The sequence below is a fragment of the Drepanopeziza brunnea genome (assembly GCF_022702325.1).
Source record: "Drepanopeziza brunnea f. sp. 'multigermtubi' strain 214-2 chromosome Unknown ctg7, whole genome shotgun sequence".
Lineage (NCBI taxonomy): Eukaryota > Fungi > Ascomycota > Leotiomycetes > Helotiales > Drepanopezizaceae > Drepanopeziza > Drepanopeziza brunnea.
The window spans coordinates 861,713-886,589 of NW_027094070.1; the positions used below are offsets into that span (position 1 = coordinate 861,713).

At 48.8% G+C, this 24,877-nt stretch overlaps 9 protein-coding genes across 10 annotated transcripts; 5 read left to right on the top strand and 4 right to left on the bottom strand.

Annotated features, from left to right (window-relative positions):
• Positions 1–1,160: 1,160 nt before the first annotated feature.
• Positions 1,161–2,875, top strand: L3040_004722 (uncharacterized protein; the record flags this gene model as incomplete). The annotated part of the gene is made up of 4 exons (XM_066156312.1): positions 1,161–1,479; positions 1,530–1,643; positions 1,700–1,832; positions 1,879–2,875. The coding sequence occupies 4 exons, from the start codon at positions 1,161–1,163 to the stop codon at positions 2,873–2,875; spliced, it is 1,563 nt and encodes a 520-aa protein (XP_066011728.1).
• Positions 2,876–4,885: 2,010 nt separating this feature from the next.
• L3040_004723 (uncharacterized protein) lies at positions 4,886–5,284 on the top strand (the record flags this gene model as incomplete). The annotated part of the gene is made up of 2 exons (XM_007291141.1): positions 4,886–5,094; positions 5,149–5,284. The coding sequence occupies 2 exons, from the start codon at positions 4,886–4,888 to the stop codon at positions 5,282–5,284; spliced, it is 345 nt and encodes a 114-aa protein (XP_007291203.1).
• A 1,696-nt stretch (positions 5,285–6,980) lies between these two features.
• Positions 6,981–9,785, bottom strand: L3040_004724 (uncharacterized protein; the record flags this gene model as incomplete). The annotated part of the gene is made up of 11 exons (XM_066156313.1): positions 6,981–7,982; positions 8,032–8,188; positions 8,258–8,328; positions 8,375–8,389; positions 8,469–8,543; positions 8,589–8,670; positions 8,786–8,857; positions 8,911–9,173; positions 9,221–9,312; positions 9,366–9,541; positions 9,622–9,785. 11 exons carry the CDS (start codon positions 9,783–9,785, stop codon positions 6,981–6,983), a joined length of 2,169 nt encoding a protein of 722 aa, XP_066011729.1.
• A 720-nt stretch (positions 9,786–10,505) lies between these two features.
• L3040_004725 (uncharacterized protein) lies at positions 10,506–11,928 on the bottom strand (the record flags this gene model as incomplete). Its single annotated transcript, XM_007291139.2, has 4 exons — positions 10,506–10,529; positions 10,579–10,757; positions 10,810–10,835; positions 11,024–11,928. 4 exons carry the CDS (start codon positions 11,926–11,928, stop codon positions 10,506–10,508), a joined length of 1,134 nt encoding a protein of 377 aa, XP_007291201.2.
• A 218-nt stretch (positions 11,929–12,146) lies between these two features.
• On the top strand, positions 12,147–13,655 carry L3040_004726 (uncharacterized protein; the record flags this gene model as incomplete). The annotated part of the gene is made up of 3 exons (XM_066156314.1): positions 12,147–12,551; positions 12,605–13,489; positions 13,542–13,655. The coding sequence occupies 3 exons, from the start codon at positions 12,147–12,149 to the stop codon at positions 13,653–13,655; spliced, it is 1,404 nt and encodes a 467-aa protein (XP_066011730.1).
• A 1,084-nt stretch (positions 13,656–14,739) lies between these two features.
• On the top strand, positions 14,740–15,217 carry L3040_004727 (uncharacterized protein; the record flags this gene model as incomplete). The annotated part of the gene is made up of 3 exons (XM_007291137.1): positions 14,740–14,844; positions 14,895–14,956; positions 15,031–15,217. 3 exons carry the CDS (start codon positions 14,740–14,742, stop codon positions 15,215–15,217), a joined length of 354 nt encoding a protein of 117 aa, XP_007291199.1.
• A 975-nt stretch (positions 15,218–16,192) lies between these two features.
• Positions 16,193–16,604, bottom strand: L3040_004728 (uncharacterized protein; the record flags this gene model as incomplete). 2 transcript variants are annotated; one of them, XM_066156316.1, is made up of 3 exons in its annotated part: positions 16,193–16,246; positions 16,307–16,482; positions 16,553–16,604. In XM_066156316.1, the coding sequence occupies 3 exons, from the start codon at positions 16,602–16,604 to the stop codon at positions 16,193–16,195; spliced, it is 282 nt and encodes a 93-aa protein (XP_066011732.1). The 2 variants fall into 2 exon arrangements, with proteins under 2 accessions (XP_066011732.1, XP_066011731.1); XM_066156315.1 differs by having other exon boundaries at positions 16,544–16,604.
• A 3,023-nt stretch (positions 16,605–19,627) lies between these two features.
• On the bottom strand, positions 19,628–22,408 carry L3040_004729 (uncharacterized protein; the record flags this gene model as incomplete). Its single annotated transcript, XM_007291135.1, has 1 exon — positions 19,628–22,408. One exon carries the CDS (start codon positions 22,406–22,408, stop codon positions 19,628–19,630), a length of 2,781 nt encoding a protein of 926 aa, XP_007291197.1.
• A 288-nt stretch (positions 22,409–22,696) lies between these two features.
• L3040_004730 (uncharacterized protein) lies at positions 22,697–23,851 on the top strand (the record flags this gene model as incomplete). The annotated part of the gene is made up of 1 exon (XM_007291134.1): positions 22,697–23,851. The coding sequence occupies one exon, from the start codon at positions 22,697–22,699 to the stop codon at positions 23,849–23,851; it is 1,155 nt and encodes a 384-aa protein (XP_007291196.1).
• Positions 23,852–24,877: the final 1,026 nt, after the last annotated feature.

The following is a 24,877-nucleotide window of genomic DNA, read 5'->3' on the forward strand; positions in this document are numbered from 1 at the left end:
AAGCACTTATTGATTCTAGGGGACTAAAAAAAAAAAAAAAACCCCCCCCCCCCCCCCCCCCCCCGGCGCGAAGAAAGTCGTCGACGACTCTCTCCTCACCTTGGTTATCGGGAGGAGATCGGGAGAGAGAGGGCCTCGCCTCCAAAAACACACGCACACACACACACACACACACGCACACACACACACGCACACACACGCACCGTGTCCATCGCTCTTTCTCGGTTCCTAGGGCTGTGTTGATTGGGCTGGGATTTGCCCTGCCCTGCCCTGCCCTGCCCTGCCCTGCAACGCCAACGGTCCACGCGTTATACTATTTGTTGCGTTGCGTTGCAACAGCCACCCACCGTGCCGTACCAGCGTACCACCGTACCGTACCACCCACCGCAACGGTATGTATAACCTATACCTCTGACGCGTGGGGGACATGCAGGGAGGGGGTCACGCGCCGTTTGGAAGAGAAGAAAGAAGGAGAGGAGGAGGAGGAGGAGGAGGAGGAGGAGGAGGAAGATGAAGAAGAAGAAGCGCGGATGCAGATGCAAGTGTGGCTGGCTCGGTTCGCTATGCCACTATGCAGGTTGCCGATGGGTGGTGGTGGCGGCTGTCACTGGACGGACGCGTTTTCGTTTCTTGGATTTTTGGCACCCTCTTTTTTTTTCTTAGATGATGGATGCCTCACACGCATACACACCCACCAGCAACTCTCAAGCTCAACAAGGAGAGGAAATGTTTCAGCAGCAGCAGCAGCCTGACCGATCATCGCCGGATCGCCCACCATCGTCGGGAAAGTCCTTTGGATTCGGGCACGAGAAGTGCAGCAGCAGCAGTCGCAAGTGACGTGTCGAGAAGTCTGCTCAATCATTCGGTGGGGGTATCAGCAGATAGCACGGCAATGGGGGGGAGGCGGTCCTTCCTTATCTCGTGTTACCCAGCCTCTGCGTGGTTTTCTTTTTTCGCTGGGTTGTCGCTTCTGCCTCATATTCTCTCGCGTGTCAATATACTGAGGCATGCAAAAGAAGGACGTATGTAAATGGCATTCTTGCCCTCGAGGGGGAAAAAAATAATAATAAAGCTCTGTCCCTTTCTCGCTCGCTCTCATCTTCCTCTGTCGTTCGTTCTCCTCTTTTCGCACCTCCAAAGTGAAGCGCGCCTTGGTCAAGATGTTCAGAGAACTCAAGAGGAGGGTTTCCGATATGCCCGAGGAGCTCAAGAGTAGGGTCTCCGGGGTGCCAGACAGAAGGTCGGCTCTGGTCCCTGCGGCTTTGATTATGACGTTGAGCTCTCTGGGCGCGATTTTGCATTCCAGCGCTCATGTGTACCTGATTGAGCAAGCTATATGCAGGGACTACTATGCGTCACTGGAGAATATCGGGATGGGGGGTGGAAGCCTCATCGACGAGACGATTTGCAAGATTCCGAATATCCAGTCGAAGGTTGCTTCGACGTATGGGATCTACAAGATGCTCACATACGTTCCGGGTGAGTCCAGCGTGTACGGTTCAGATGTCAAGCAGCTAAGCAACATGCAGCATTGTTCCTGGCGGGTCCGTATGGTAAGATTGGGAGGGTGATAGGGAAGAAGCCGGTTTTGATCTTGAACATGGGAAGCCTGGGATTTTCGGGGATCTTCTTCGCTGCTGTTTGTAAGTGGATGACCCCTGAAAAGGAAATGCTGTACCGCTTACTGACTGTGCGTCAGGCTATTATCACCAGGTGTTTGACGTAAGATGGATCTATACAACGCCTCTGTTCGACGTCCTTGGTGGCGGATGGATAATTCGGTCGTCGTTTACCTACGCCTATGTTTCAGAGAGTGTCGACCAAGATGAATTGTAGGAAGGTTTCCGCTTGTGGGATTCTGTCACTGACTGATGTCAGGAGCCACGTCTTTTACAAGCTGAGCGCTTCACAGATGCTTATATCGTTCGTGGGCCTATGGCTGAGCTCTTTCCTTCTGCGGCAGAATGTCTGGCTGCAAATCTTTGTCGGCTTCGTCACCCTCATTATCGCCATTCCGGTCTGCTTCATGTTCCCAAATTCGGGGAAAGCGTCGACCCAGCCGGAGACAAAATCGAACTTCTCGAGCAGTGAGTTCCAGCAATCCACGGAAACTTCGTCCCTTATCAGCCCTGCCGGTACCCCACTAGTCCCCCTAGCCATCGAACCCGAAGGGGGGACAGTCTGGATCGTGCTGAGCGGCCTGACAGCAAGCACAACACATTCTCTAGAACTTTTCCGAGAAATGCTGTACTCCTCGCCTCTCTCTCGGACAACGCTCTTGGCATTCTTTTCGTTCAGAGCAGGCACTAGCATTGACGTGATTCTCAAGCAATGGCCATGTATCACGCATGGCTGGGTCATTGCTCAGGTGAACGCCATCAACGCCTATGAGATGTCGGTGGCTTCCGTCATTCTCCTGACGCTGCCCGCCATCTCCCGTCGATTGCTCCAACCCCGCTTCGGAGGCTCAGTCTTGGATGTCGATCTCTATGTTACGAAGATATGCACTTTGGGGCATGTTTTCGGTGTTATCTGGATGGGGTTTGCACCAGGCAGGGTTGGATACATTCTCGCTATCACTCTATGGAATCTGTCGTATGGCATGACGGATGCGTTAAGAAGCTATGTGACGGGGGTAATCAGAAACAAGGAGGAGGTTGAGCAGTTGTATTTGGGGATTGGAATGGCCGAGATGATGGCCGGCATAATAGCTTCGGCAGCTTGGGCTGGTGTCTTTGCGAAAGTTGTCGGGAGCGGTTATTTGTTGACCAGGTTGCCGTTTATAGGGAGTGCGATTGTATTTGTCGGCTGTTTTACCTGTGTGTGGGCATTGGGTCGGTTCGACGACAGACGGAAGGGAAACGAGCAGGTCTAGCGAGTTTGAACTCGATCGGCTGGAGCATTTGAGCGAACGGGGCGTCTTTTGCTTTGCACAACAAGATCAGCGGTTGTATACTGGGCAAAGAGCAGAGTGCGTTTCGAGGGTTCAGATACTACCAAGTGGTTTCGGATTGTTTTTGGGAGTCTAGAACGGAGGTTTCGTTTTGTACAGTACGTTATCATTATCTGTTGCCAGCTCCAAGATCGCGTTCGCCGCCAACCCCTGTGCCATCAAAAGTACTATGACCAGGCGCTACTATATTGTGCCGGTGTTTTTTGAGCCTCTTCTCCGTACAGCCTTCTAAATGAATCGTTCGTGCTCGGGAGATTTCGTTATTCCGATATTGGACGTCGTTCACACGCCGCCACCTACCCAGAATGACCAATTAGCCTCACCCGATTGATATTCTGATATTCGAATGGCGGATCGAGCTCTTACCACTCCTTCCCGGCGCCACTGAATAGTTGTAGTTCTCTTTTGTGCTGGTCTTCTTCGCGGCCTCACTCCTCGCCAGGACGGCTTTCCATTTCAACCCTATGAAAAGAGCGCCGGCCCCTATGGCGGTTATGACGAGAGGGCCTTTCTGACGCCTGGAACCGGACATGGCCATCAGCAATCGACTCTTCTGGAATGCTCCCCAAGGTCAAGCGGCTCCTGTGTAGCTTCATCACTGTTTGACATACGAGGAAAACGGCCGCTGTGGAGGCATATTGCCTTTCGTTCCTATCCAGACCCTTCCCGATGACTGTAGTATGTGTGCCGGGAATCTCTCCTAGAGCCCGAGATGCTTTCGCAGATTTCGAATATATACGTCTGAGGGCTGGCCGTGTGGTTGTTTAGGGATGTTGAGCTATGTGTGGCTGAAGAGTCGAGGAAAGCTTTCCCCACACTCTTGAAGGAGATCCCGTATACCGTATAAAGGTTGGGCGCTAACCACAAAGAGGGGGACGTTGCCGAACCCCTTTTCATACCCGAGACTCATCATATACCTACTCCAAGACCACCGGTGCTCATCGCATCTCATACTCTAGCTGGAGTACATGGCTAACTTGTTTGCTTCGGCTGGTCTGCTCGTTTTTCCAATGTCCCAATGGACAATAGATGGTAGGCGACGAGTCCTCACTAGTGAACCCTCGGGTGTCGTCGTATGGCCTCTGCCTTCTCTTGCTCGTTTCAATCAACGTCGTCGTTCTGCTGGCTAGTAACCGCGCGTACGTGTTGTTGTTCTTGTTCCTCATCCAAGAGCCGCCTTGTGGCATTACTATGATTGAGTCTGCTCCTTCGATGTTACATCAATGATTGTCGTATGATGCAATGCCACCGCTATTTGCAATAGCGGCCTAAGCAGATATCGTACACCTGTTGGATGTCGTTTTTCATCGGTACCGTTCCGTCTCGTGGAGGCTCGTCTAGCTCCATAAAGTGACGTTGAATTTAAGAGCGATTAGTTTATTACACACGTGACCGGTACGGAATGATCCATAGTCCTTATATTTTCCCAGTCTTTATGTACGGAGTGGTATTGTATTGTAGTTGAGATCAAGGGCATCTCTATAAATGCTCTTGCATTTCTTGGTTCGTTTCATTCAGATTTGAAGAATGGGACTTATTGAAAATGCCCTTTGGTTCGCCTCAAATTCATGCGCCCGTGCAATGCATCCCGGCACTGCAATCTTTTGTCAGCACCTCCGCCTTCTTGTTATTTCTAGGTGCACTTTTGAGGTTATCGTTGATAGGTTTCTAGTCATAGGTTTTCCAGCTCTATTGCCTAATTAGCAAGGGTCTTTTCTATTTTGCACCTTCTGTTACAGTGTACGGCTGACAGCTTCCCCAATAGCCGTAAGGACGTGGAACTGTCACATTTCTCACGCCTGAAAATTTTTTTGAAATTCGCTTGCAATGCTCTAATTTCTCCTTCATCCTGTATGTTCCCATGTCAAGGATCCTCCGGAGCAAATAAGCCTTTCAGTTGCCATATCTTTACGAACCTCAGCCCCTGTCATCATGCCTCGCAGCACTGTACATTTCGATTTACAATCCACAAGCTCTATGAATTTACCTTTGACGGTTGCCTCAAAATCATCAACACGTACGAAGAATGACCAAAAGTGGGATGCTTATAAGCATGATATCTACCGCTTTTACGTAGAGGAGGACAAGACTCTAGATGCAACCATACAGATGATTGAAGCAAATAGTGGCTTCAAAGCAAGGTCGGTTGATATCCTTCAAGTCTATACTGTGACTTACTAAGTCTGATCCTACAGCTCAAGAAAGTGGAAGATGAAGCTGAAGGAATGGAGATTCGAGAAGAACTTATCCAAGCACGACATGGAATTAATCATCGCCAAAGCTCTCAAAAGATCGAGGGAAGAGAGCAAGGATACAGTATTCTTTCACTGATCAAGCCAGATACGTCCAGAGCGAATTGAAAGTTTCAAGAACAGGAAGAAGGCAACTGGAAACCACAGCTCACCTTCCAGATCCGGTGAAGAAATGCTCCGTACATTTTATCGCAACATAACTTAACACTCTACTCCTGGCAATAGACACGCCGGAGAACGTATCGTACCGCACACCGAGCCCGGAATGCTTTCCGGACAACTTAGCCGACGACATTTCCGAGATCAGCTTGAATTTCAAAAATAGGTGATTTTCATTCTGCCTCTTATTGCTGCTACCAAGTCCTCGAGTAGTGTCAATGTGGAGCTTGTCAACGCAGCATAGAGCCTAGCGAAATGGATGTTGTGCCGGTAGATTTTCAGCCCCTGACACCTGAGCGCCGGCTGAACTACTTCCTAGAGCTTGATGGTTGGGCGGTAATATCCCGCTACGACAGAAGTGGTCGGGAGTCCAGCTGAGAAAGATCTCGTTGGTAGCCTGCTCTTGTCCCAACCCTACCCCGAGGGGGTTTTCTATGACACACCCCACGGGTTGTGATCGAAGTTTTTGCCTTTTTTTTTTCTCCAAGATTTTTTTTCCAGATTTATGTTTTTTTTTTGGGGGGGGGGGGGGGTTGGGGTGAACAAACCCCAAGCAAGTTAAGCGAGATACAGCTGCTATTAAGATGCTTGCATGTATTTATTTTTATCGTTCTCGATCGCCCATAGACGGACAGACCATGGACTATCTTGATCTTCAAAAAGTGTACCATAACATGCTTTCAAAACCCCGTGGAACCAAAAGTTCACCGGGAGTAGAATACCAGGCGAGATGCCGTCAGGACCATTCGAAGAGGCCCCAGAAACAAACAAGATGTATCAAGAAGCCAGGAAAAGCCATCACTTTTCTCACTTCAACCACCCACCTATCCATCTACATCACTCCATATCTGCACCCGTCACGTACAACCACCACTTGCCACTTCCGAAATATATGGCGTGTTCGTCGAGCCTCAATCCTTCCCACTATGTAACAATAACAAACAACATGGCTTATATTAGTCACGTCAACACTCAGCTCGCTGCTCCTGCATGTCGATCTTCACTCCCTCCCTCTCGCTACTCCGCCCGATAGGCGCACCACACGTAAAATGCATTGCGCAATTTCACGCTTGACTGTGGTCTGATATCAAAGTCCTTTTCAGCTTTGCGTGAGATATTGAAGTCGATGAAACAGCCTCGAACTCGCTTCCGCCCCCTGTATTTAAGCGAGCGTCGGGAGCGACAGTGAGCACGAGAGGGCCTCATATATGTCCACCATGCTACCCGCGAGATCTAAGACACCTACCTACATGACACGTGTGCTCCGGGTGCCTTGGGGATCCGCGGACATATCTCAAGTCGCGAAAAGTACGAGCGCCGGCTATTGTCAAGGCCGCGCCCAGGTGACACGATGGCCCACTTCTTTCAATTAATGATCGCTCGAAACTCCGGAGACGTGGATGACATTATAGCCACTATAGGTAGTTCTGTGATTACTCAAGATGCGTACTTGTTGAAGCTCATTGCTCATAGCCGTTCCGTTCCCCGCCTGTCAAGATGCCATCCAGCCTAATCCAAGCTCCATAGCGCCTCTCTAAGCTTTTTTTTATAGCTGATGATCGATATATATTTATATACATAATATCGTGTAGCGTCCACCACCATATTGACTCGCCTTATGGCTTGGCTGATAATGCGGCTACACGAGCCTGATCCAGAACCACTTCTGCCCTTTGAATTAAATTGTCCAGTGTTATTAGCCAATTCAGCATATTATCGCCGTGTACACTTAGAACAAAGGCTCGAAGTTTCGTTAGCGTACCATGCCCCCGGGTCGCCTGTGTATATGTATCTTGGTCTAACGGTAGCTCGCTTTGAATCACCCTCACCGCGGCGTCTGCGAACAGGGAGCAATCGGGCGAGGTGATGGTTGGTGCAACGGCAGCCTTGAACGCTTCGATATCTCCTGCATCCTTCAGTCTGTTGGCGGCGGAAAGGCAATCAGTTTCGGACTGGTGGCCTGGCACGAGGCTTTTCATGATAGGATGGTACAGGAGCATACGGCAGAACTCGAGATCGAGGATGGACTGCTCGAAAGCAGCCGTCTTCGTGTAATCGATGTCTGAAAAGGCCAGGCTGTAGCATCCCCTCGCGTAGATTCTGGCACCCCGGTTCCAGCGCAACAAGTCGTCGTGGCGATCTTGGCCCCTGAGCTCGTGCGGTAGCGCAAGGAAGCTGTTGATCTGACTGAGGTGTTTCGCCGAGGCGGCCTTCAGAAATGCATCAATCTTGTCCAGAGCGTCAGCTCTCGCAGCTCGATTCTTACCACTGAGCGTATACTCTAAGGTGTCCATCACCGTGCTCAGAAATCCTCGCAGCGTTACGCTTGTGAGCCAGAACGCTTCTTCCCAAACGGCATTGTCCAGCATCGCTTTCCCGAATCGGAAGTTCTCGAGCTCTTCGAGGCTCATCCTGTGACCTGAGGCTTTGAAATACTCGTTGAGTTTTCGTCTGAACTCGCTCAATCGCACATCGGGCTCCTGGATCCTTGCTAAGTATTTCACCGCGACCCCTCTCACTCGGTTGTTAGGCCCTAGCCCAGAATGGGTGACTTGAGCTCCCTCAGCCAAAGTCCGGGCATGCAGACCTGACATTCCCAACATCCCGATGCTCACTCTCTGGGAAGAGTCAGTATATCTTCGAGTTGGGGGGAAAAAGTTTACTGACCCAAAAGCTCTCCTGTTGAATGTTTTCGAAGAATTCGGCTTTTATAGGGAAGTAGGTTTGGATATTAGAGAGTGGGGGGTTTATCAAGATGGTCTGGGTTGTTCTCTCGCAGTGATCGAGGCTTATAATTTCGGTGCTGAGCCAATAGCCGAGGGGACTACGATGATCGAGGAATGAGTGTTTAGACGGAGACGGACAGAGGAGACAAATGAAAGAGAGACGTTACCATAAAAAAGTACCCCGTAGCATGAGCCCACTAACACCGCCAAACACCTCACGCTCCATCACATACCCTAACTTTGTACTGTCAGACTCCTCATTATATGGGAAAAGTACTACTGACCTCCGCGAGCGGTTCCTGTTGGTCATAAAATCGAGATTAGTTATGTGTGCAAGGCCGTCGATATGTGGTGATCATAGCCGGTACATCCACTTACATTCTTAAAGTAAGGCTCGTTTTTCTCAAGCAGCTGGCCAGGATACTCTAAGCAGTATCCGTACCATACAGCGTGCTACCTCGTTATTAGCCGGGTAGATGATGAAGATGAATTACTCACGCAGATTTCATGAAGAAGGACGCTTGCGAAGTTCCATTCACAACCCATTCGTTCGGCATCAGACAGATCATTCCTCAGAAGACTGAGTAGCAGGGGTGTCAGCAATTGCCATAATCCGGGGAGATGACCAGAGGTATCAGAGCCTCAGAGGTACCGGGAAGATTAAGAGCGAAACGAAGGGCGCTCTCAATACCTACGGTTCTGCCAAATTGTAACCCAAAAAGATGGAGACTGTCCTGCTGTTGAACAACTGCGTCACTCCTATTTGACTGTGGCATTATCAGCTCCGGTCGGTCATTGCAAGAGACTTCAAGACACATACCTGAACTCCCAAGCCGGGATATTGTTCCAAGGATCAATCGATTGGTGTTTGAATCCAAACGTAAGCTCACCAGAGCCCATCAAATTCTCCAGAATTCGATCAAGTCGCTGTCTCGTCAAACTTTGAAGTGCCTCGTCGAATGGAACCTTTGGTGTGAAAGACCACATGTTATCAAGCTCTACGAACGCTGGGTCGAAGAAATCTCCTCTGTGTATCCTCTCGATGGGAATTTTCGTTTTCCCCGGAGCTAGAAGAGCAGCGAACTGGACGGTCAGTGGAAGGAAATTCCATATTCAATGTGAGGGCTTACCCATGCTAATAGATGAACACTCGCGAGGACCCTAGTGGCGATTTGTAGGCTGGGATAAATTGCCTTCCATACAATCTCATTGTCCGCGATCCCTAGCGTTTTCCAATCAGGCTTGCATTGAATTGTCTGTATACATTGTGCTTACAGTCGCCAGAGAGCCCTGGCCAGTCAGGAAGAGCATACAGGTTCAGTCTCTCATGTTCTGGGGACGGAGTCTTCTCCCACCTCGACTTAGCGAAAATAGGATGGATGCCGTTCAAAAGCGTGCTTCTCTTGAGAGGTCGAGTTGTGATAACATCCATGCTTGACAGTTCGCGGGTACTGAGAAATGAATCAGCAGGTGATCGTTCTTGGACAGGACAAGAAGAGGTTAATCGCATAAAGATGCGCTTGAAACCTACGTAAAGCCATGTAGCAGTCTGCGCTGATACTCTTCATATCTCGCGTTATCCGCCGCCTCGGGCGGGAGCGGGCTCGAAAAACCTATGGAAGGGAACTTTGATGCTATAGGAGTTAACCCGGATCTCCCGTCTGCGAAAACCCCAAATTTGGGTGGCAATGCCATCTTGCCTCACTGCGGCCTGGTATTGAGAGTTGCTGTGCGAGATGCAAGGTCACAATGGCTCGCGAAAAACAAAAGGAAGTTATCTGCAGCACAAGCTAACTGACACATGCATTTGTTCCTATGGGATATTATTTTCTCTTTGTCAGAATGCAAAACATCGATAGGTAGCAATTCCGAACGCAGACGGAAGTAAACCCGGATATAGACTAGCCTTAAATGCCGCTGCTTAACCGGAAGTCAAGGTATCAAACAGAAGAAGCATTAGTATTTTCACAATATTGATTAATACTTTGAAACTGATGGTCTCAAGATGCTATATCCGCACCGTTGACCAGCATATGGAAAAAACTTACAGCCTATATCAAACATCTGTCTTTGACGCATGCTAGCATAGGATTGCTTGCTTGCCTTGAACAAACATATAGCTGCAGTGGCCAATGTAAAACATAAGGAAGTTGGCTCTCACCATAATACCTTCTAGCCAAAACGCAATTGAAAATCCCCCCCCCCCCCCCCCCCCCCCCCCCCCCCCCCCTTCCATTCCTCTCCTCCCTCCAACATCAAGCGTCTCCAAAAATGACATTACCAGGCAAAGATTCAGGAATACGGCTTTTGTCTTCACTATAAAAAAGGAAACGACAAGTAATCCAAACAAAGTTGTACCGGGTTTAAGCCAGAGGGTTCCGATCCAAAGATCATCAATCCAAATTTGCAGAACAGCTATTTCTGGGAAACGATCGGTGCCTAAGCAGGAATGAGTGCTGGCAAATTTCACGGGCACTGGTGGAAGTACTTGCTTGACCAAGACCGAGATCAAAAACAACCATCCGAAATTAAAGGCTGATCTTGACAGATTTTCGAAGAAAAGTTCTCGCAGCGATATGGTCACCTTGGACCAAGGTCTGGAGACGATCGCAGTTTGGCGAGGGCGAATAATGGAACGCTGTGAAGATACAGAGCGGCATGTGCACACTTTGACAAGCGTTAGTATGGCGGAGATCTAAAAGAAGGCCAGTGAACTTGCCAAAGCTATCATGCAGCCGCAAAAGACTATCTAGAAGGCTTTCAGTCAACCGAGTCATTAGGCTGCTAGAATCCCTCAAACGAGGTAGGATGCCCTCGCAGATTGGCCAAAAATTGAATTCATAGCTGTGCTGGCCAGGAAATCCATTCAGATATTTGAATTCTAGAAGATCTTGCTCAAGACCCTCTTGACTTGCTCTGGCTGATCCTCTGACCTCTTCTTGGTCGCTACTTGTGTCTGTTTGAAATGCCGTGGCCGTTCTCCGCCTTTTTTTAAATCAATAGCAGCTCCCTCGCTCGTGGCTTCATCCAGATTCTTCCTTCGCTTCGCAGCCTTCTTCGATTCTATAGTCTCCAACATCTTCGCTCTTTCCACGTTCTGCACGAATTCCTTATTCTCCTTCGTCGTCTTGCTGATTTCTGCCCTCATTCTGCTCGCCCTCTCTGCGTTTTCGGAGGCAATCTGCTCGGTCAGATTATTCCACTTGAAGCCCTTCAGATACAGCAGGTTCCAGACGTCATCGTGGTAATATGTGCCCTTCTTTCCTCCGATGGTCTTTGCATTCAAAAGCTCGCAAACATGCTTCGCATGGACTTTGCTCACGAATTCTACCCATCCGTCCACGAACGACCGCTTCTTGTTCCCTCCGTTGCGTACTCGGCGGGTATGAGAGGCGGGATCCTCAGGCGTCATAAAAATGCGATTGATAGGGCCGTACGGCTCGAGGAGTGATCGAAGCTTTTGGGGTTTCATGAACGGCGGTATTCTGGATAGATAGACAACGCCAGATTTTTTGATAGCTGCTGCTGTTGCAACAAGGTTCTTTTTGGTGAGGGGCTTCGATACGCCGGGAAGCTCTGCAAAATCATCCTCCGTACGATGCTTATCCTTCTTCTCCTTCACTAGACCTGCATTTTTCGATTCCTCTTCCTGAAGCTCCTGGTCGGAATCGTCGTCCTCTTGTCCATCTTCGCTTGCAGCACTGTCGACCTTCCTACGCTTTGGACCCCTCCCGCCCTTCTTCAGATCTTCAAGTTCTGAGTCATAACCATGGCTCTGGTCATTGTCGCTCTCGCCAGCGCTGGCATTGAGAAACTCGTTGTGCGTGCGCGTCGACATTTCGTGGGATGCTGATGAAATTGAAAGTCGCGGACGGATAAATCCAGAGAGCTTTTGACTCGGTTCCTTCCTCAGACTAGCTAGTCCCACTTTTCTTCACCGCCCGAGAGGCCGGGCACTACTCGGTGATCTGGCGGGGAGGAAAGTGGGGGTAAGGCCGATACATCCCACCATATTATTCTTTATATACTTTCTCCCTCTACTTCAACCTCTTTAAAATGTCTCTTGAAACGATCACCACCATATCCCCAGTTACTAACAAGCCAATCCTGACCAGAAATGGGCTCTCGGCCTCGGATCTCGAGCTGCTTCCGCAAGTGGCAACCGAGGCGTTCCTGAGCTTCAGCAAGACCACCCTCGCGGAGAGGCAGGCAATTGTTAAGAAGGCTCTCGAACTCTTGGGCGACAGGCAAGATGAGTTGGCAAAGGAGCTTACGGAGCAAATGGGACGACCAATTGCATATACTGCCAAGGAAGTGTCGACTGCCGTGAAGAGAGGAGAATATCTCTTAAAGATCAGTGAAGACACTCTGAAGGACACAGAGGGCGAAGCAGAGAAGGGCTTCAAGAGATTCATCAGAAAAGTTCCCGTTGGCCCTGTTCTTATTCTTTTTGCATGGAACGCGAGTCATCCTCTGATAGCTTTGCTAGATCACTGGCTAACGAACTCCAACAGTACCCATATCTAATTCTGGTCAACTCCCTCATACCTGCTCTCCTTGCTGGAAATTCTGTCATCCTCAAGCCTTCGCCACAAACTCCGACCATCGTCGAGCATATATCCTCCATATTCTCAGAAGCTGGCCTGCCTTCAAATGTTATACAGTACTTCCACTGCGGATCTCCCACAACAATCGAGACAATCGTCAGAGACCCCAAGATTGCCTTGATCTGCTTCACCGGATCAGTAGCAGGTGGTATTGCCGTCCAGAAAGCCGCGGCAGACCGCGTTGTAAACGTTGGCCTGGAGCTTGGGGGTAAGGATCCTGCATACATCAGGTCTGATGTGGATGTTGCGTGGGCGGCCGAAGAAATTGTCGATGGTGCAATCTTCAACTCGGGCCAAAGTTGCTGCAGTTTGGAGCGTATCTATGTCGATGAAAAAATCCATGACGAGTTCGTCGAAGCTGTCCAGAAGGTTCTTGAGGGGTACAAACTCGGCGATCCCTTCGACAAGGAGACTCATGTCGGACCTGTGGTCTCAAAACGATCAAAGGACGCAATCGAAGCCCATATTAAGGATGCACTGGACAAGGGTGCGAAGGATGCTACTCCGGAAAATGAGTCGTTCTCATCTACCCCGCCTGAGGGTAACTACGTCAAGCCAACGCTCTTGACGAACGTTACTCACGATATGATCGTTATGACCGAAGAGACATTTGGTCCTGTGATTCCAGTTATGAAGGTGAAGAGCGAATCAGAGGCTATCAAGTTGATGAACGACAGTGATTTTGGTCTCACCGCCTCTATATGGACCAAAGATACCGACAAGGGGGCTGAATTAGCGGAGGAAGTTGATGCAGGGACTGTCTTCGTCAACAGATGCGATTATCCAAGCCCGGTAAGACTAAAAATTCTCCTTGTCACGATTCACAGGGCTGACTTGCACGCAGGATCTGGCTTGGACAGGCTGGAAAAACTCTGGAAAGGGTGTTACGCTGAGCAAGTTTGGTTTCGACCAATTTGTCAAGCTGAAGAGTTTCCACGTCAAAACCTACCCAAAGTAGACGAAAGATCCTCGCCAATATCTCCCGCCAACCAGATTACCCCGTAACACCAGGCATCGGGAGTGCTACACATCGGCGCTGATATTGCTAATGGAGCATGGAATTAGTTTCGTGTTGATTTGCCTCGTTGGACGTGTAATTGCGGCACGAGTTGGCTTTGAGCCTTTCAATTAACGAATTTAAATATTAGAGATCTTCAGAGAGCTTCCAAATCCTTTGGTTGCACATAGGGATACGGGGAATGCTGACCCCTGGCTCGCTTAGAGATTCGAATGCGATTCGTCCAATTAAACGCCATCCCTTAACTCACGAGAGGACACGCCTTACAGCAAGAGATGAGAATCAGGACATTGTTGTACAAGATAAGCTTCGTCCCGTCAGCCTGGGTTTCAATTACATTCTTCCTCAACCCTTCCCGCGACCCCCTGCCGCCGGTATTTTGGGAGTCCAAATAACGTCTCGCAGTCCACAAGACAATTGACAGGCTCTCCTAAACCCTGGCTGTCCATAATACTGGAGTTTAGGCCTTAAACACCACAAGTCTCCTCGTATGAGGTGACGATGTCAGCATTCCATGTCTCAAGTGAGCTTCATCAGCTATGGCAACCCGTCTCTGGGCACTCGTCTCTGGGCGCAAGGAGTATTACAGATCGTAATATCCGTTGCTCCGCGACTTCAAAGAATAGCAAGGCTAGCGCCACAGTTTCCTTTGTATTGTGTCACAGACTCACGCTAATTTCAGGATCTCGATATCGCGTTGCCCCTAGCAGCAAGTTTCCATCTCGCTCAGAATTCTCTACACATGCCCATATGCATGTATATATGTGCCAGGCATTCCCGCACTAAGATGAGTATGTTTTTTTCCAGCAGTGCGGCTTAAAAACTTGCAATCACAATCTTTTCTGGCGGTCTCCTTTATTCTGTCTTTCCCTCCTTAGTATATCTGTCTTTCCGTCATTCGTTTCATCAGCCAGCGTCTTTTGTCCTGTTTTGATGTAGTACTATCTTCTTCGACCACTGCCTTTAAAAACATACCAAATCCGAATCTATAATTTTGCGAGCATCGTCATAGTCACGCTACGATATGGATTCCTTTCCAAGAGTTCACACCTTCTTCTCCAGCATTAGCAACCGCTGTCTCCGCATGCTCTGCTTGAAAGCCCACCCACCCTCTAAACCGATCGAAATCGTACGTCAGTTCTTCTGCCTACCCTCCAAATTATACTTATAAGATCCCAGAGTGCACCATTCAACTTCAAAGAAGGCCCCGCAATGCAATTCCCCGGCTACAGCGAAGACGAGTAAGCTTAGAATGCCCCGCCGCTGCTCGTATTTGTTCACACCCACCATCTGATCTTCTGACGTTGCAGCGCAGCATCTCCCTCATGCGCGAGAAAGCGCTCGCCTCCACCGCAATAGTCGAAGATGGAATATTTGACTCTGCGACGAGGAAGGTGGTGCCTGGGACATGGGGAGGAAGTTCTAGCTGTGAGCTCGTGGAGAGAGCGGTGTTTAACCCAAGGAGGGTCAGCAAAGGGGTGTTTACACTGAGTGAGGGATAGGGTAGGTGGAGGGTTGAGGCAGAAAGGCGTATCTATTTGGCTTGGGAGTGTAAGATTGGATGCTTCAGGGTTCGGAGTTGAAAAAGATTGGATAAAATTGGATATGGGGTGGACGAAGCCGTCGTGCCCTCTCTAAATCTGGGCGGAGTTGGATCTTGGCTTCAGACTGTTTGATTCATTATTTAGGAATCGGATCTGGGTGATGAGGATGATTATTTAATGGCTAAAAAGCCGAACAACTAAGAATATTGTCGCAAAGACATGGAGCAATCTAGGATGTGTTATTTAGAGTATTAATCTATATGTCTCCTTCAAAGTGAATGCTGTATGATAGCCTGAGGAGAGAAAGCTTTTTGAAAGCCATTGGCTAAACTGGCTTTCATATTTTATAATACCACGTAACCAACCAGGCCTTAAGTTCGGACTAATATGCCACGCCAGGCCGAATACTCAGCAAGCTAGGCTGCATATATCCATCATCCCAAGCAGGCGATAACCAACCGAGTGCAATATTCATTCTCCCAATGTGAAAATTCCCAGATACCGTCCTTAAGAGGCAGGAACGACATGAAATGAAAAAAGTTGGCATTTATCTTAGGTAAGAATAGCTTGGGACTATTGTCAGCCTCTAAATTCATATCAATGCGCAGATTGGATGTCCTTTCGTCAAATCAGGCAAGTAGTGTTGTTTATTCTCAAGTCGAATATTCTGACTTCATCTCCCTTTTGATTTTCCCCTCTCTCCTGAAACTCACCAGTCCCTTTTCCTGAGAACACAGTTCGACAAGGAGAGAGAGCGAACAAGAAAGCTGGGAAGAGAAAGTTGTCGCCTGGCGAATCGCGAATCACAACGGAAGAAACGGAGCCATATTTGAAGCCGCGGAGAACGAATCTTCATTCATTCGTATGTGTATTCCGATTCCCAAAAGCACAATTGGTATCTTGTCCCCCAAACGCCGCCTGAAAATCCATCACCTACCCCCAAAGCCAAAGACTTCCACAGCCCATAAATGCGTCCTGAGCACCCTTCTAGTAAGTAGCACTTCAAGTCAGATCCGATCTCACGATAAGAAGGGGGATGGTACGTACCTTGAAGGGGCGCCTATTCGGGGCGGGCTTAGGCCTATCCATCCGATCCTCTCCTCCTCCAGCACCTATTCCTCCACTCTCTCCCCTCGGGCCGTCATCACTCAACAGGAGCTCCATGTTGCGGCGAATGGTAGCCAGTTGCTTGGCGGTCACCTCCTGAATGAGACGAGCAGGAGCTGCAGAGAGAGTTAGCATTATCCTCCCTGAGATCGATATCTGAAATAGAGAATTTCTTGCCGTCAGTACCCTTGCTGGCAGTGCTAGGAGTGGCGTCTTGGGCATTGGCTGGGGAGGGCATGTTGTTGGTTTAGGATGTGTGTGGAAGGAAATCTTGGGTTTTTGTGTTGTTCGTGGGCTGTTTGAGGAAAGTGTAAAGTAGTGAGGGAGGAGGAAGAGATCGAAAACGAGAATTTGGGAGTGGATGAGAAGGGAATACCTGGTGGCGCCTTGGCCGGGGTGGCGGGGCGAGCGACAACGGGAGCGACAGGAGCGGCAGCGGAAGGAGGTGGTGGTGTTGGAGGACCAGCACGAGGGGCAGTGGATGCTGCGGGGCAATAAGCCAGCCGGCAAGCTTCGTCTGCTTCAACCCATCGAGGCCTGAGTCTTGAAAATTCGTCAAGGCTACGATAGATTAGCTTAGATCGAAGATAAATGGTCAAAAGATTGTGATCTATCGATGTTCAATCCAAGAGCACTCACGGTTTTTTTTTTTCCAAGAGGCATTGTTGATCGTTGTTGTTGGTTGTTCTTGGTTGTGGAGATCGAAAGCTTCGTTTGAAGAGATCGAAATCTTTGTCAACTGATGATGCCAAGGAGAAAACATCAGAGTCAGTCGGGTGTTTATGTAGTCGGAGAGCAGCTTCCTAAGCGAGATTTCGGTAAAGTCAAACTAAGCTATTGTGATTATGTCATTAAATAATATTATTGAATATGATAGCCAAACACGTTGAAGCCATTTAAAGAACAATCTCTAAATTCACTCATCACTCAAGGTCCGGAAGGCTCTCGTTCAGAGCTACACGACCTTTGTTGACATTCTTAATTAGCCGAGCGGCGATTTCAGGGGTCGAGAATAGTGCGAGTATCTAAGAGCAAGGAATTGCGGGCTTCAGAATCAAGCACTCTGGAGTCAACGCTTTCAAATCCAAAAAGGGATCTTGCTAACCAGTATATAAAAAGGGACATATTGGAATAGGAATCTTATGGTCGCTTACCGACCACGGGATCGTATGCCCGAAGCTTAGCCGAGCATACCAACTTTTTATACGAACTTTAACCTAATAGAACAGATCATCAATCAATTTTATTATCAACTAAAAAACCATTTCACTCGATTCATCAGTGTATATATGTATACTTATCAACCACCTAACTGAGTGATTCCAACAGGACAGGAGGTACTCAAGCTAGCAGGGATATCTATGGCATGACAGTTCCCAGCCACAAAAGCAAAGCATAAATCAGACATACAAAGCAATTTACAAAGCAGCTTTAAAGATCAGTTATTGGACTTCACTGCAACCAGAATATAATTCTCATCTATTACTACAGATCGGCATTTGGACAAGCTTGCTCGTACCTGGTCCTGGGAAATGACGCCTTACCCAGCTAATACCGAGCACACATTAAGGTGTCTTGTTACCACTCAATCATCAGTAAGATCGACGAAATCATAATACGTCGTCTTGGTCTCCACCAGTGTACTCACTCGCTTCTCGTCTTTGGAACCTAGGCGGCTGTGATCTTGAAGAACATCATGAATCGCATGCAAACCTTCAAATGCTTCATACACAGTTGAACAAAAACCTTGTGGGAAAAATGGGAAAGATTAGCGAGTACAATAGTCGCTTCTCGCGGTATCATTAGCTTAAAAGATCAAACAAGGATAGTTGTATAAAGTTTTCCGCTAACACATTGATCTTAGCCGTATCGAAGAGGTTTCAAGAGGCAATCTTGAAAAGAATAAACTATACCTGCGAGGCTCGCTAAAGCCTTGATCCTTGCCATGTCGAAGAGGCCTCGAAAAAGGGGAAATTGTAGATCTCAAAAAGCAGCCCCAAGAGAAAGAAACTCGAAGTTGAACAATCGTCAACTTATTGAAAGAGGCGCGTAGAGATTTTCGGGGAGAATAATTGTAGCAGCGATAGTTGAAGATTTCGTCAACAAAGGTTGCAACGATAAAAAAGAGCGCTGATCGCAATCGACCTTGTTATAGCGAACCGAGATGAAATGGAATCGATAAAAGAAGGTTAAAAGCGTAGAGCTCAGAAAAGCGTAGAGCTGGATAGAGGCTACATTCATCTAATCGATAAAGATCAAAAAACGAAGATCGAGCTGGGTAAGGAGGAAAGAAGAACTGATGTCTGGAGGCCTCCTTCTATATTGTGAATCGTGCCTTGCCCGAAGCAGGACAGAACAATCTATTTATACTGCTGACGTTTGTTCCATCAAGCAGTTTTCCAACATCTAATAGAGCTGCCAAGATCGACTCCACCGCCTCCAAGCGCAGGATCCACTTCCATATTGGCATCTGTTTTCCAACACAACTATGTTTGCAGCATCGACAAGAGCATTGGTGGCATTATGCGAGTCCACGTACTCCAGAATGTCGAAGGTAGCACAGCGAGGTGCATACGTTACAGCTATAGCAATTACAATCAGTACGTGCAACGCATTGATTTCGGCTTGTAGGAGGAGATTCCATCGCAGTTTCGAAAGCACACATTCTTGTTAAATGAGATGCTTGGTCCGTCTGCTGACCTCGTTCGTGACCTGATTCTACATTCTCATCGAGTGCCTTGTAGAGATATGATTGCCACCGTGAGAAAATTACGACGGCATTGGTCGATATCTTCTTGGACGCAGCCAGCATATGACTGAGAGCATTCACTGGTCTCTTTACAGTGTGCGTTGATCGGGCAGCGAGTGTGGATGGCATGTCCTCCTCGAACTCTGGGTGAGACCGTTTCTGGGGGTAAGGGCGCGGCTTGATACCCAACAGCATGGATTGCGGCAGGTACTATATCCCTACCTCGTTTACCTATACTCTCCTCTTCCTGTGGATTAAGCTTCTTTCACCAGAGGCCTTCTCGCTGCTGGCTGGCTTTGAGAGCTCTTTCTGGGATCGGTGAAACGCCCTCCTGTGGAATTTGGTTTTTGATCTCCATTAGAGTACAAAAGTTCTTCCACCAATGCCATGTCATATACGGTGGTGGTGGAAATCCAAGTCTTCTGATCACGATTTGCTGCAGCTTAGAGGACATAGCAGATTCTGGATTGGATGGGTATCTGACATTTGATAGCATCTAGTGATGGGCCAACTCAGCCAATATTGAACTCGCTCGATACCGACATGTGTTCCTTCATCTTCTTCTTCATCATCCTGGCAGCATCATTACCGTTGACACTTGGCAAATCCCTATCCAGCTTCTTCTGCTTCCGTACCCGCTCTCCCTCAGGAGCCTTGTCCTCCACCTCTCCTCTCTTGGCTTTCCTCGCAGCCACACTTCTGTCGGCCTTGGTCATCTTTGCAGGTCTTAATCCAGGTACTTTGATGCTACCGGGCTTGTCCCGCAAAGCGAATGCTTTGGCCAAATGTCCCAGATGCAGAGTCTGCATGTTGAAAAATTTGCGCTCGCTAGCTACGTGCGTTGCATAGGCACGAATATGACTCTGGTACCCGCGACGCGCCATCTCCAGGTATTTCGGCGAATCCTGGGCCCAGCGTTCGATGTCTAATTGCCATTCCGTGGCACGTTCTTCCCAATCGTTCCCAATTCCGCCAAATCCTTTCTGTAGCAGGTCTGTCGAAGTGTTATGTGTCAGGGATTTCTTGCCGTTTCGGTATCCAGATGCGAGTACTTCGACGTATTCTTCTTCTTCACCAGGCATGAGGAAGATGAGGGCTCGTCCGTCCTTTCCAGCTCTTGCTGTTCTACCAACACGATGGAGATGGTCATCTGCGCTGAAGGGAGGATCATATTCTATGACATAGTCGACGTTCGGTAGATCCAGACCTCGAGAGGCGACATCAGTACAGATCAAGACGCAGGGTTCCGAAGATTCGGTGAATGCTTTGAGGGTTGCTGTTCGGATGTTCTGTGCCAAGGAGCCATGGAGTTTGTGTAAAACAACAAAGTTGGTTTTACTTGAGATTTCTGTACCGAGAGCGATAGTGTCTTTGGTGAGATCGTTTCTAGTGATCGTCGGAGGCTTGACTGCTGTCTCTCCATCCTCAGGTGATAATTCGAGGGGGCGACTGAAGAGTGAAAAATGAAAATCGACCGAATCTGCGCAGGATATGAATACAATCGCCTTCATCACAGAACCTCGTCTAGCAAAGGCTCGCTTCAGGATGGCGGTCAATGTAACTAGTCGCAGCTTGGCTGGCACGACAGCGTAAGCCTGCTTAAGTTGTGCAGGAGCCGAGAACTTCTTGTCGTCTGCTTCGACCCCGGCTTGTTTGTCCTTGGCGGCCTCTTCTTCAGAGGGATCCGCCTGAATGTGCACGGCGTCCTTCAAACTGATCTCTCCCAATCTTTGAACGTTCATCTTCATCGTGGCGGAGCAGAGGACGGTGATTCTTCGCTTGGGCAGTTTGGCGAGGTCCAGGGTATGTCTCTTGTTCACGACAAGCTCACTCTTCCCGATCTTCTCAACAATTCCCTTGATTTCCTCTTCGAATCCCAATTCCATGAGTCTATCACCCTCATCCAATACCAACCACCTGACTTTACTCACATTCAGGACTTCGGTGTTGTCCAAATGGTCTGCCAGTCGACCAGGTGTCGCAATCAAGATGTTTACACCTTTCCGTAACCGAGCCTTCTCCGACTGCTTGCTCTCTCCTCCAATGACAGTCGTACTCACGATCCATGGAGCACATCGGAGGATCTTTTCCAGAACTGTTGCAATCTGCTTGCACAATTCCCTGGTAGGTGCAAGGACCACGGCAAAAAGACCAGAATCTCTATGTACCTGCGTATCCTTAGTGCTCATGCCCATAATCCGCTCAACAATTGGTAAAAGATATGCCAGGGTCTTTCCAGAACCAGTCTCAGCTTGTATGAATGCATCGCTGTCATCTTTGAGCATTTGAGTGATCGATGCTTTCTGGATCGCTGTTGGTGCCTTCATGTCCATTTTCGTTGACAGATGAGCTGCTAATCTTATTGATAGTCCCAGGGCCGTAAACGTAGCCATCTCTGGAGTGAGCGGCGCATTAGAAGGCTTTGCTGGCTCTGCCTCTTCGTCGGGTGCCTCAAATGCTGTCTTTCCAGAAGGATTGAACGAGAACAAGGACGAAATGATTTGAGTGGGCTTCCCACCACCTCCAGTATTAGCTTTTCCAGGTACAAATGCCGGCTGATAGTCATCCTCGAATTTAGTGGTCTTTTTCGTTCCGAGGTTAATGCTTCCGGGTGGCAGTTTTCCAGACACAAATGCAGGCCGTGTCTCTTCTCGCACCGTGGCTTCGCGTCTTTGTGCAGGTCTCGTGTCGTCCTGGAAAGAAACAGATCTCTTGCCGCCAGTTTTTATACTCCCGGGAGGTAGTTTTCCAGCAACGAAGGCAGGTCTTGAATCGTCCTGGAAATATGTAGATTTCTTCCCGCCAGTACTTATACTTCCGGGAGGTAGTTTTCCAGCTACGAAAGCAGGTCGAGTATCCTCTTTCGTCCATCCTGCCTTTTTTCCACCACCATTGATGCTTCCAGGAGGCAATTTACCAGCCACAAATCCAGACCGGTAATCTTCCTGGGAAGACGCCCTCCTGTTTTCTATGCTCGTAGATGGTGCCTTTCCGGGGCCGAGCGCAACACTGTTCGCACTGTTCGACTTTTCTCCAGTGTCGTGGTCAACTCGTTGCCGTTTCGGTGGCCTTGGTGCTGCTCCCGGGCCGATGTACTCCTCCACCGCAACATCATGCCGTTTCTCCTGGAACAACTCCCTATCGGCAGGATTCGTTGATCGCGCCAGTGCCCTCTTCTGTGTAATTTTCTTCGCTGCCAGTCGATCCCTCCATCTCCCTCCTTGGAAGACCTGTTTAGGGATCAGGGGCGCATCCCCGAGGTCGAAGTTCATGATCATACCATCGTCCGCCATTGTTGCTGATTTCTGTTTGTGGATGTCGCTGAAAGTCGCTTCAAAAAAAAAAGTTCAAAACATCCAATGTCGCGACTAAAGATTATCCGTCCCCCGCAGCGAGCGCTAGCCGGATTAACTTTCGGCTGTGAACCGCAGCGACACTACCGGTAGATAACATCACAGGCTTATATGTGCGCCCTAGATACCAACACAGATGGATATTCGAAAAGATGGAATCTAGAGGGGCAGCTGAATTGAGTCGTGGAAAACTTGTCCCCAATTCTGACGAAAATACGAACCGTAATCATGGGGCTCCCAGCTGCCCAACGATTTGTACCTCTCTTTGAGCGAAGAGTAGCTCCCTCGAAATTTATATTCAGCACTTCCCGAGCTTTCTCTGCCACTGCCGCTGGGCAGGCGCGAAAGAGCGACCAAGTAATACCTAACACATCTATCAAAGTCTTCCGCGAGATACCAGCCCTTCGACAATGGCGCTCCAAACAGCTGCACGAGTACAGGTCCGTTGGTCTTGTGCCCACCATGGGAGCTCTTCACGAAGGCCACCTCTCCCTCATCCGGCTAGCAGCTAAAGAGAATTCGGCTGTGGTGGTCAGCATATACGTCAACCCGACCCAGTTTGGTGTGCACGAGGATTTGGACAGCTATCCCAAGACGTGGGAGAAGGATACGGAGATGCTGCGAGACTTGGATAGAGAGCTGGCTGCGGATGGTGGGAATTTGGGGAAGATCGCAGCAGTGTTTGCGCCGACGACGGAGGAAATGTATCCCAGTGGGCCACCGAGCCAGGAAGTGGATGGGAAGGGGAGCTTCGTTACCATCACACCTGTTGGGGAGGTGCTGGAGGGCGCTAGCCGGCCTACCTTCTTTAGAGGGGTTGCTACGGTCTGCATGAAGCTTTTCAACATTGTCACGCCTGAGAAAGTGTACTTTGGTCAAAAGGATATACAGCAGACAGCAGTTATCAAGAAGATGGTCAAGGATTTCCGGATGGATACGCAGGTTATTGTCGGAGAGACGAAAAGAGAGCCTGACGGGTTGGCGTTGAGCTCGAGAAATGTATATCTCGGAGTTAGAAGGAGGGAAGCCGGCACGGTACTCTCACATGCCTTGAGAGTAGCCGAGAGAGCGTATTCATCAGGGTCACGCAGAAGACGCGATATCTTGGATTCGGCAAACAAGTTGGTTGAATCGCGATTGGAAGAGCAGCTCCACATGGGGCCCGAGAAGCAGGTCAAATTTGAGATCGACTACATCTCGTTGGCTGATCCTGATACCATGCAGGAGCTGGACGAAGTGGACGACACCAAGGGGGCTATTCTCAGCGGAGCTGTGAAGATGCTGCCTGTCGAGTCCCCGCAGGCAGGGGAAGATATCGGCTTAGCTGGTGGTCCACCCGTGAGGTTGATTGATAACATCGTCCTCAAACCTGTAAAAGTATAACCATCGTCGGAATACAACCCCAAGAGCATCTCGGAGGCGGCGCCGGATCTCAACCACCCGTTCTGTTAGCATTTTCGACTGATTCATGAATTTTTGGACCCAAAGTAGCTTGATTGCGCTGCAATCGTTCACAGTATTTGGGGTATCTTTGCTACGACTTGTACCTTTCCTTCTTGCTTCAACTCTTCCTCTTCTTCTTCGTCTCCTTCTTTTTTCTTCATTCACCCAACTTTTTTCATCTTTTCAGAGAATAAATAAATGTTCTCCTGCCCGCCACTCACTCACTGATCATCCTGTACATACCCCAGTCGCAGCCCTGCGAAAGCTCCATCGACTTGAATGCAGAAAGCGCAAGAGTCATTAGCCCTTAATCGTGTACTTCCTCCCCCTTCTCCTTGCGCCAAGGAAAACCCCCCCCCCCGGCATTGTCATGCATGAATTTCGGGCTCTCCTCTGCTGACTCCTGAGGTTATCAAGCGGAGGATTCCGACGACGGTCCGTAACGCATCAGAGGGGTAAGCTCATCAATTGTTCACTAGAGCTCATCCGTAGTTCGCGTCAATCTCCACCTTTATTAAGGACAACCCCCATGTTTACTACAAGCACACTAGCCTCGCTTGATCACGTGTCGCTTAGAATTGTATCATGAAATACAATTTAAAGGTGAATGAATAAGTCACGTGTGAAGTATTAGTTTTTCACATCGCAATCGTATTACTAATTTAATTATTACTCGGACGGAATCTGTCAAGTAGGTTATTAGTTGTAATGACTGAATATGCGTTGCATATAAGGGAGTCGATAAGAATAGAAAGTTAAAAGTTTAGATTTAAAAAATTTACGCGAACTATGGATGAGCTCTAGTGTACAATGGATGAGGTTGTTCCTGTAACGTAACGCATCGCATCGCATCGCATCGTCGGGGTATCTATCCACAGCGCAGCCAGGTAGATAGATAGATAGATGGATAGGTAGGTAGGTAAGCCGCTTTCCTCATCATCAAGGCAAGGCAAGGTTACTCGTCGA